Below are 11573 nucleotides of genomic sequence, written 5' to 3'. Positions count from 1 at the left end.
CTGTGGTCCCTCAGTGAGAATGAATGAACATGTAAAGAGCAGGTCTCTGCATCTCTGCACACACACAGCAGCAAGTAAGTCCTGAAACTTTAAACTCTACACAGGAGCAAGTAAGTCCTGAAACTTTAAACTCTACACAAGAGCAAGTAAGTCCTGAAACTTTAAACTCTACACAGGAGCAAGTAAGTCCTGAAACTTTAAACTCTACACAGGAGTCAGGGATGGGACTTTTCAATGGAGCCTCTTTGTTTCTGTTGCACTGATTCAATTAGGTTTTTTTAAGAGAATTTAGATTTGAACTCATCTCTGACATATTTTATTAGACTATACAGACCTGTGTCTGTGGTGAGGTGGGGTTTATTCTTACCTCTCTCTTCTTCTGTCCCTCAGCTTTACTCTCACTTTTACTCGTGATGGTTTTTGATTCGACCAAAGCGACGGTGGCGACTCAGCAGTGTGGGAGCACGCTTCTGCAGACACTGAAACTGGCACGATTTGCACAAAAGGAATCTGTGGATATAATCAAAACATATGTGAGTACAGAGCATCCTGTGGTGTGACGGGGACTTTACCGTCTACAGTGGACCATTCTCATGGTCTATTTTCATTTAAAGCTGTTTAGACTCTAAATCCTACATCTGCAACAGACACATACAGACATAACATACAGACATAACATACAGAATATAACATATAGACATAACATACAGAATATAACATACAGACATAACATATAGACACATAACATACAGACATAACATACAGACACATAACATACAGAATATAACATACAGACATAACATATAGACACATAACATACAGACATAACATATAGACATAACATATAGACATAACATACAGACACATAACATACAGACATAACATACAGACACATAACATACAGACATAACATACAGACATAACATACAGACACATAACATACAGACACATAACATACAGACATAACATACAGACATAACATACAGACATGACATACAGACATAACATACAGACACATAACATACAGACATAACATACAGACACATAACATACAGACACATAACATACAGATATAACATACAGACATAACATACAGAATATAACATACAGACATAACATACAGACATGACATACAGATATAACATACAGACATAACATACAGAATATAACATACAGACATAACATACAGACATAACATACAGACATGACATACAGATATAACATACAGACATAACATACAGACATAACATACAGACATGACATACAGATATAACATACAGACATAACATACAGATATAACATACAGACATAACATACAGACATAACATACAGACATAACATACAGACATGACATACAGACATAACATACAGACATGACATACAGATATAACATACAGACATAACATACAGACATAACATACAGACATGACATACAGATATAACATACAGACATAACATACAGATATAACATACAGATATAACATACAGACATAACATACAGATATAACATACAGACATAACATATAGACACATAACATACAGACATAACATATAGATATATAAAGTCTGTTTTGTGTCCCTGGTTCATATCCAGCGTTGACTTTGGACTCAGATTTGGCTTGTTTTGTCTCTCTTGGTATGTACTTCCTTGTGTGCTTCCTTGTGTACTTCCTTGTGTACTTCCTTGTGTACTTCCTTGTGTGCTTCCTTGTGTGCTTCCTTGTGTACTTCCTTGTGTACTTCCTTGTGTGCTTCCTTGTGTACTTCCTTGTGTACTTCCTTGTGTACTTCCTTGTGTACTTCCTTGTGTGCTTCCTTGTGTGCTTCCTTGTGTACTTCCTTGTGTACTTCCTTGTGTGCTTCCTTGTGTACTTCCTTGTGTACTTCCTTGTGTACTTCCTTGTGTGCTTCCTTGTGTGCTTCCTTGTGTACTTCCTTGTGTACTTCCTTGTGTGCTTCCTTGTCTACTTCCTTGTGTATTTCCATGTGTTGTTTGTTGTGTACTTCCTTGTGTGCTTCCTTGTGTACTTCCTTGTGTACTTCCTTGTGTACTTCCTTGTGTACTTCCTTGTGTGCTTCCTTGTCTACTTCCTTGTGTATTTCCATGTGTTGTTTGTTGTGTACTTCCTTGTGTACTTCCTTGTGTTGTTTGTTGTGTATTTCCATGTGTTGTTTGTTGTGTACTTCCTTGTGTGCTTCCTTGTGTGCTTCCTTGTGTACTTCCTTGTGTTCTCCCTTGTGTTCTCCCTTGTGTTGTTGGTTGTGCGTTCCTCCTCACTAAACACACTTGTCTGTTGTGTTGTAGAAGGCGTCTCAGGGCGACATGTCTGAGATCATCTGTAAAGTGAGTCTGAGTGGACTTCCAGACCCAAACATCTCAGGTTTGGAGTCGTCGGAGCAGATGAGCAGCGTCCACTCGAGTCTGCAGGAGTTCAGTCCACATTTTAAAAGAGTGTTTGACCAACAGACCGACCTGCAGCTGCCGGACAGTCCACTGCTGGACCAGCTCAGCGTCATCAGCCGTCGCAGCCTGTACCTGGACAGTCAGATCACTGTCCTGTACCAGCAGCTGTTTCCAAACTCTCCTCCTCTAGGAGCAGACGGAGGAGCTACGTCACTGCCTCCACCTCAGAATGTGTTTCAGCAGAAGGTCTATGGATGTGTGGTGCTCAAAACGTACAAGGAGTTTCTGTCGAACGTCAGCAAATATTTAAGGACACTGAAAAACCAAATGTGTGGAATAAACGCTCGACGCATCAACATGTTTTTCTAAGGCCGGCCTTAGAATCAGAATCACAAAGACAATGCGACAGTGGGAGGTGCTGGTTCATCAGGTGGAGTTAGAAACAAAGACTATTTATGTTATTTAATATTTATTTTCACTATTTTGGAGAAATGAACAACACAGTTATAATATATTTAAATTTATGTTGCATTTGTACTTTATTTGTTTGGTGTGAAATGTGTCTTATTTAAATAAATCTTTTCCAGATAATACTTTTTCATCTCTGTTTGTGATATTATCTTTTCTGTCGGGGTATTCCACCAGATACAGGAGAATCAGGAAGCAGCAGAGACGCTGACAGTGTGATACGAGCTGTGACGCATGTGTCCAGCAGATTGGAAACATTTTATGAAACTGGCGGGACGTCTGGGCAGTCACAAGGCGCGGGTCACACTGCTGTATTTAGTGTTTAACTGTTACACCTTCATTTGAAATCCCAGAAACAAAGAGGAAGTGACACGTGAAAAGCTCAGATGTGTTTCAAAGTGTGAATGTTGTTGTAATGTTGTTGTAATGTTGAAGTAATGCGACACTTTCCTCACATCACAAGTTTTAGGGAAACTGGAAGTTGAGGGGAACCATTCTGGGTCATGAATCAAGTTCCTCGTTGTAATAAATATTTATTTTAAGCAGCAGAACTGAGGCTATTTCAGGGCAGCTGGTCTCACAGATGCCCTCCCAGAAGAGACTTCAGTCCTGAGTCTCATCGTCTCATTGAGACAGAGACAGTGTCTCTGTGAAGGACTGAAAGTCCAATAAGCTCCAGTTCTATCAACATGTGAAAATAAAAACAATAACACAACAGTAACATTTGTGGGTTGTATTTTTATTGTTCATGATGTGAACAGTGGAGTAAACATTTGAAAACAGTGTTTTCTGTTTCTGTCATAAAGATGATTATTTCATCTTGAATCAATGTCTCTGACCTGATTATAAATAAAAACACATTCTGTATGTTTGAAATGTCACAGAAACATGCAGTACACATTTGTAAAGACAGATGGCAGTATAAGCCCAGGTGGACTCAGGTGAAATGTCACAGGTAAAGTGACGTCATAATAAATAAATAATCTGTTACATTAGAGCTCAGTTTTATGGCTGGTGGATCAATAACAGTCTTCACTTTGCTTTTTATTATGAAACATGTTTTAAATGATAAAACTAGATGTGCAGTTTAAACTCGAGCAAACACAAAGTATTTAAGGAAATAATGATTCATAATGTTATAAAATAAGAAAATAAATCACAGCATTTTAAAATGTGCAGGACAAAAATGTGTAACAGTTAAATGTCTAATGTTTTTCTTATGGCTTATAAAGAGTCACTAAATATATGAGAAATATTGATGTATATTTATGTATATTTATGTATATTTATATATATTTATATATATTTATATATATTTATATATATTTATATATAGAGCAGAGGTGTGGGAGTCTCCCTGCTGCACATGGACCTTTCTGGAAAAAACAGGGGGATTTTCAAATATTCTTATGAATTACAGTTAAAATGAGCAATCTGGGAGTTTATGGGAAAAAATCGAGTTTGTAAATCGGCCTCATCTGTGACGTCAGACGATAAGATAAACACGACTGTGTCAGCGCGACAGGGAAATGAATCACAAATGAGTTTAACTCAAAATGAACCCTAAATATAAACTGTATATAAACAACAATCACAGATGAAGTACATTTGGGTTGCGTACACAGTACAGAGGTACAGTATATGTATATATATATTTATATATAATTATACTCGTGTTATTTAAGGCAGCTCTAAATCACATGCACACATTCTCTACACACGTGTTATTGCTGATATTAAACAGGGTTTTGTTTTTGTTTCGTTGCATAGTAGAATAAGGCAGATATTTATCACAAGCAAAAAGGATTAAATAAAGTTCGTTTGGATAAAGCTCCAGTGACTCACGGCGTCGCTCGTCACTTACACAGCGTCGTGTCCACGTTTAAGAAGCGGATGCTCATTTTATGCTCGATGTCGAATCCGCTCAGCAGCTGCAGGTCATTAAAGGTCATGAAAGGTCATGAAAGGTCATTAAAACAAATAAATATTTACACAGAAACACAAACGCAACACAAACACGACACAAATGCAACACAAACGCGACACAAACGCAACACAAACGTGACACAAACGCGACACAAACACGACACAAACACGACACAAACACGACACAAACACGACACAAACACGACACAAACACGACACAAACACAACACAAACACAACACAAACACAACACAAACACAACACAAACGCGTCACAAACACAACACAAATGCAGCACAAACCTTCAAGAAATGTTCAAATGTGATTCCTTCATAAAATTCATCTGGCTCCTGGAGAAAATATTGTAAAAGTTAAAAAATGCACTAACTCTAAGTTTAAATGTGACTTAGACGATGACGTGGCCCTGACCATGTGACCCACAGAGATACTGGCCACTTCCAACATGGCGGCGTCTGCGATGCTTTTGGCCGTTTCTTTTCCCAGCGCCCCACTGCGGGACAAGAGCTCCTCCACCACCTGCACCACGTTAACACAACACAGATTTAAACAGTGTGTGTACAGTGTGTGTACAGTGTGTGTGCAGTGTGTGTGTACAGTGTGTGTACAGTGTGTGCACAGTGTGTGTACAGTGTGTGTATAGTGTGTACAGTGTGTGTACAGTGTGTGTACAGTGTGTGTACAGTGTGTGTACAGTGTGTGTGCAGTGTGTGTACAGTGTGTGTACAGTGTGTGTATAGTGTGTACAGTGTGTGCACAGTGTGTGCACAGTGTGTGTACAGTGTGTGTTTTATAGTGTGTACAGTGTGTGTACAGTGTGTGTGCAGTGTGTGTACAGTGTGTGTACAGTGTGTGTACAGTGTGTGTGTACAGTGTGTGTACAGTGCGTGTACAGTGTGTGTACAGTGCGTGTACAGTGTGTGTGTACAGTGTGTGTGTACAGTGTGTGTACAGTGCGTGTACAGTGCGTGTGCAGTGCGTGTACAGTGCGTGTACAGTGCGTGTACAGTGTGTGTGTACAGTGTGTGTACAGTGTGTTTTATAGTGTGTGTACAGTGTGTGTACAGTGTGTGTACAGTGTGTGTACAGTGTGTTTTATAGTGTGTGTACAGTGTGTGTACAGTGCGTGTACAGTGTGTGTACTGTGTGTGTACAGTGTGTGTACAGTGTGTGTAGTGTGTGTACAGTGCGTGTACAGTGTGTGAACAGTGTGTGTGCAGTGTGTGTACAGTGTGTGTACAGTGTGTGTTTTATAGTGTGTACAGTGTGTGTACAGTGTGTGCACAGTGTGTGTGTACAGTGTGTGTACAGTGTGTGTAGTGTGTACAGTGTGTGTACAGTGTGTGCACAGTGTGTGTGTACAGTGTGTGTACAGTGTGTGTACAGTGTGTGTACAGTGTGTTTTATAGTGTGTGTACAGTGTGTGTACAGTGCGTGTACAGTGTGTGTACTGTGTGTGTACAGTGTGTGTACAGTGTGTGTAGTGTGTGTACAGTGTGTGTACAGTGTGTTTTATAGTGTGTGTACAGTGTGTGTACAGTGTGTGTACAGTGTGTGTACAGTGTGTTTTATAGTGTGTGTACAGTGTGTGTACAGTGCGTGTACAGTGTGTGTACTGTGTGTGTACAGTGTGTGTACAGTGTGTGTAGTGTGTGTAGTGTGTGTACAGTGCGTGTACAGTGTGTGTACAGTGTGTGTACAGTGTGTGCACAGTGTGTGTACAGTGTGTGTACAGTGTGTGTGCAGTGTGTGTACAGTGTGTGTACAGTGTGTGTTTTATAGTGTGTACAGTGTGTGTACAGTGTGTGTAGTGTGTACAGTGTGTGTACAGTGTGTGTACAGTGTGTGCACAGTGTGTGTACAGTGTGTGTACAGTGTGTGTACAGTGTGTGTAGTGTGTGTACAGTGTGTGTAGTGTGTGTACAGTGTGTGTACAGTGTGTGCACAGTGTGTGTGTACAGTGTGTGTAGTGTGTGTACAGTGTGTGTACAGTGTGTACAGTGTGTGTAGTGTGTGTACAGTGTGTGCACAGTGTGTGTAGTGTGTGTACAGTGTGTGTACAGTGTGTGTACAGTGTGTGTACAGTGTGTGTGCAGTGTGTGTACAGTGTGTGTACAGTGTGTGTAGTGTGTGTACAGTGTGTGTACAGTGTGTGTGCAGTGTGTGTACAGTGTGTGTACAGTGTGTGTGCAGTGTGTGTACAGTGTGTGTACAGTGTGTGTAGTGTGTGTATAGTGTGTGTACAGTGTGTGTACAGTGTGTGTACAGTGTGTGTACAGTGTGTGTGCAGTGTGTGTACAGTGTGTGTACAGTGTGTGTTTTATAGTGTGTGTACAGTGTGTGTACAGTGTGTGTACAGTGTGTGTACAGTGTGTGTAGTGTGTGTACAGTGTGTGTACAGTGTGTGTTTTATAGTGTGTGTACAGTGTGTGTACAGTGTGTGTACAGTGTGTGTTTTATAGTGTGTGTACAGTGTGTGTACAGTGTGTGTACAGTGTGTGTGCAGTGTGTGTGCAGTGTGTGTACAGTGTGTGCACAGTGTGTGTATAGTGTGTGCACAGTGTGTGTACAGTGTGTGCACAGTGTGTGTACAGTGTGTGTATAGTGTGTACAGTGTGTGCACAGTGTGTGTGTACAGTGTGTGTGCAGTGTGTGTAGTGTGTGTACAGTGTGTGTACAGTGTGTGTACAGTGTGTACAGTGTGTGTAGTGTGTGTACAGTGTGTGCACAGTGTGTGTAGTGTGTGTACAGTGTGTGTACAGTGTGTGTACAGTGTGTGTGCAGTGTGTGTGCAGTGTGTGTACAGTGTGTGTAGTGTGTGTGTAGTGTGTGTACAGTGTGTGTGCAGTGTGTGTACAGTGTGTGTACAGTGTGTGTGCAGTGTGTGTACAGTGTGTGTACAGTGTGTGTAGTGTGTGTATAGTGTGTGTACAGTGTGTGTACAGTGTGTGTGCAGTGTGTGTACAGTGTGTGTACAGTGTGTGTTTTATAGTGTGTGTACAGTGTGTGTACAGTGTGTGTACAGTGTGTGTAGTGTGTGTATAGTGTGTGTACAGTGTGTGTACAGTGTGTGTGCAGTGTGTGTACAGTGTGTGTTTTATAGTGTGTGTACAGTGTGTGTACAGTGTGTGTACAGTGCGTGTACAGTGTGTGCACAGTGTGTGTAGTGTGTGTACAGTGTGTGTACAGTGTGTGTACAGTGTGTGTACAGTGTGTGTGCAGTGTGTGTACAGTGTGTGTACAGTGTGTGTGCAGTGTGTGTACAGTGTGTGTGCAGTGTGTGTACAGTGTGTGTGCAGTGTGTGTACAGTGTGTGTACAGTGTGTGTGCAGTGTGTGTACAGTGTGTGTGCAGTGTGTGTGCAGTGTGTGTACAGTGTGTGTACAGTGTGTGTACAGTGCGTGTACAGTGTGTGCACAGTGTGTGTAGTGTGTGTACAGTGTGTGTACAGTGTGTGTACAGTGTGTGTGCAGTGTGTGTACAGTGTGTGTGCAGTGTGTGTACAGTGTGTGTACAGTGTGTGTACAGTGTGTGTGCAGTGTGTGTACAGTGTGTGTACAGTGTGTGTACAGTGTGTGTAGTGTGTGTACAGTGTGTGTACAGTGTGTGTACAGTGTGTGTACAGTGCGTGTACAGTGTGTGTACAGTGTGTGTAGTGTGTGTACAGTGTGTGTACAGTGTGTGTACAGTGTGTGTACAGTGTGTGTACAGTGTGTGTGCAGTGTGTGTACAGTGTGTGTACAGTGTGTGTAGTGTGTGTACAGTGTGTGTACAGTGTGTACAGTGTGTGTACAGTGTGTGTACAGTGTGTGTGCAGTGTGTGTACAGTGTGTGTACAGTGTGTGTAGTGTGTGTACAGTGTGTGTACAGTGTGTGTACAGTGTGTACAGTGTGTGTACAGTGTGTGTACAGTGTGTACAGTGTGTGTACAGTGTGTGTACAGTGTGTGCATAGTGTGTACAGTGTGTGTACAGTGTGTGTACAGTGTGTGTAGTGTGTGTACAGTGTGTGCAGTGTGTGCAGTGTGTGTCTCACGTGTCTGTACTCCTGCAGTGTGATGGTTCCATCGTTGTCGGTGTCGTGCATATTGAACAAAACTACAAACAAACCACAAACTTGATCAAAATGTGTTGAAAGTGAAAGTGGATCCTGTTGTGCGTCTCACATCGGAGTTTGTCCTTCCTGACGCTCTCGCGCTGCTCCTCGCTCATACTGTGACGAGGAGGACGGAAATGAGACATGACCACGAGAAACTCCTCAAACCTGATCTCCTCCACCGTCCCCTCCTCACTCGGACTGAAGTTTCTGCAAACACAGAACACACACCAGAGTGTGAGTTATATGTGTGTGTATGTGTGTGTGTATACGTGTATGTAAATGTGTATATATGTATGTGTGTGTGTATGTGTGTATATGTGTATAGGGGTGTGTATGTGTGTGTGTATAGGTGTGTGTAGGGGTGTGTGTGTAGGTGTGTGTATAAGTGTGTGTATAAGTGTGTGTATAGGTGTGTATAAGTGTGTGTATAAGTGTGTGTATAAGTGTGTGTATAAGTGTGTGTATAAGTGTGTGTATAAGTGTGTGTATAGGTGTGTGTATAAGTGTGTGTATAAGTGTGTGTAGGTGTGTGTGTGTAGAAGTGTGTGTATAAGTGTGTGTATAAGTGTGTGTATAAGTGTGTGTATAGGTGTGTATAAGTGTGTGTATAAGTGTGTGTATAAGTGTGTGTAGGTGTGTGTGTGTGTAGAAGTGTGTGTATAAGTGTGTGTATAAGTGTGTGTATAAGTGTGTGTATAGGTGTGTGTATAAGTGTGTGTAGGGGTGTGTGTGTATAGGTGGGGGTGTATAGGTGTGTGTATAGGTGTGTGTATAAGTGTGTGTATAAGTGTGTGTATATAAATACACAAAGTCGTACCTTTGGTCAAAAAAAGCCTCTATGATCTGAGCTCTGATGGGGTTACACGACAGGTCAGGAATCGCACTCAGGTCGTCTCTACTGCAGAAGAACAACACAATGTTTATATACACACACACACACACACCCCCACACACACCCCTACACACGCACACACACTTACTGTAGTGTGTCTTCATTGTGGCTCAGTTGTTTGAATCTTTTGTGTAAAACTGAAATCTGCTCAAATGAAACTGGAAGAAAAAATAAAACATGTCATTTATTTTTGTGTCTCTACATCAGATTGTGTCAAACAAAAACACACAAATATACACACAAACACACACACACACACCCCAACAAACACACACACAAACAAACACACACACCCCCACAAACACACACACCCACACACACACACCCCCACAAACACACACACCCACACACACACTCGTGTGCCATTTCATCACAGGAGACATCTGCACACGGGACATTTGGATATTCACATTTATGTAAAACTTGGGTTTGCAGTGTGTCCATGTGTCCTGTGTCCATGTGTCCTCTGTCCATCTGTCCATGTGTCCTGTGTCCATGTGTCCTGTGTCCATCTGTCCTGTGTCCATCTGTCCTGTGTCCATCTGTCCTGTGTCCATGTGTCCTGTGTCCATCTGTCCATGTGTCCTGTGTCCATGTGTCCTCTGTCCATTTGTCCATGTGTCCATCTGTCCTGTGTCCTCCTCCTGCTGCAGATCAACAGGTGAATGTCTCACTGTGAGACTTTGAGGACACAGTTTTGACTTTGTCCATTTACTTCATGATTAAAGTCACATCATGTAACATGTCCCTGAGGCCGCGGCTGTAAATGCGGTAGAGCAGGTTGTGTAACACGAGAATCACACGGGACTAAAGAGCCTCCTGTTTCCATCAGCCCCGTGTTTATTCTGTGAAACACTCCACAGCCCGGGACCTCACCCCGGGACCTCCTCCTCAGGGGGTGATGTCATACCAGCCCTGGGCCTGTCCCGTGTCGGGGACAGGAGGTTGTGTAACATTTACTCACAGCCGGTCTTGTCGGACAGGTCGCTGTACTCCGGATGTCCCGGGATGGACTGTAGGGCTCCCATCCTCCTCACGGGACTGTCCCAGGACGCGGCGGGGACCCGGGGAAGTGCTGCGCGGTGCGGGGCTTCGGACGGAGCTCCGGGTCTTTTCAGAGAATCATTTCACCTGAGGGAATGTGCGGGAGCCGCGCGCTCTCGGTCTCCAAGCAGCTCCAGCAACAGCGCCACCACTGCCCCCAGCGGCGACCGAGGGCAACAACAGGATGTGGTCACTGCATTATTCAACACGCCTTTGTGTTCAGGCCCGTGTAACAGGACACGCGCACCTGCAGCGGAAAAACACCTACAAACACCTACCAAGACCTACTAAGACCTACCAACATCTGAGAAACACCTGCACCTGCTGAAAAACACCTACCAACACCTACCAACTACTATCAACATCTGAAAAACACGCCCCCTGTCTGACAGCGGCAGAACTGCTGCTTCAGCCCTGAGACATACACATGTGTGTCTATATCCTACTGTAGGCTGTGAGACATACACATGTGTGTCTATATCCTACTGTAGGAGTGTGAGACATACACATGTGTGTCTATATCCTACTGTAGGCTGTGAGACATACACATGTGTAGGTTGTGTGATGTTTGTCTTGTTTTGTTGCAGGAGGAAAACTGGAGCTTTAGTGAACTCAACATAAACAGGAGTGTGTCAGTGTGTGTGTTGTGTCTGCTGTAGTGTGTGTAGGGGTCTAGAGTGTGTAGGGGTCTAGAGTGTGTAGAGGTCTAGTGTGTGTAGAGGTCT

The 11573-nt window shown here is 42.8% G+C and overlaps 2 protein-coding genes across 2 annotated transcripts; one reads left to right on the top strand and one right to left on the bottom strand.

Annotated features, from left to right (window-relative positions):
• m17 (IL-6 subfamily cytokine M17) lies at window positions 1-2829 on the top strand. The gene is made up of 3 exons (XM_055231685.1): window positions 1-74; window positions 391-533; window positions 2306-2829. Exons 1-3 carry the CDS (start codon window positions 20-22, stop codon window positions 2771-2773), a joined length of 666 nt encoding a protein of 221 aa, XP_055087660.1. The 5' UTR covers window positions 1-19; the 3' UTR covers window positions 2774-2829.
• A 1858-nt stretch (window positions 2830-4687) lies between these two features.
• On the bottom strand, window positions 4688-10971 carry tescb (tescalcin b). Its single transcript, XM_033990099.1, has 8 exons — window positions 10769-10971; window positions 9893-9962; window positions 9730-9810; window positions 8980-9119; window positions 8850-8911; window positions 5226-5333; window positions 5099-5146; window positions 4688-4803 (listed from the first exon to the last, which is right to left on the bottom strand). Exons 1-8 carry the CDS (start codon window positions 10830-10832, stop codon window positions 4729-4731), a joined length of 648 nt encoding a protein of 215 aa, XP_033845990.1. The 5' UTR covers window positions 10833-10971; the 3' UTR covers window positions 4688-4728.
• Between the last annotated feature and the right edge of the window lie 602 nt (window positions 10972-11573).

The sequence above is a fragment of the Periophthalmus magnuspinnatus genome, chromosome 23 (assembly GCF_009829125.3).
Source record: "Periophthalmus magnuspinnatus isolate fPerMag1 chromosome 23, fPerMag1.2.pri, whole genome shotgun sequence".
NCBI classification, from domain to species: domain Eukaryota; kingdom Metazoa; phylum Chordata; class Actinopteri; order Gobiiformes; family Gobiidae; genus Periophthalmus; species Periophthalmus magnuspinnatus.
Note: the sequence above shows the minus strand (reverse complement) of the source record. Positions and strands in the feature narration are given on the sequence as shown.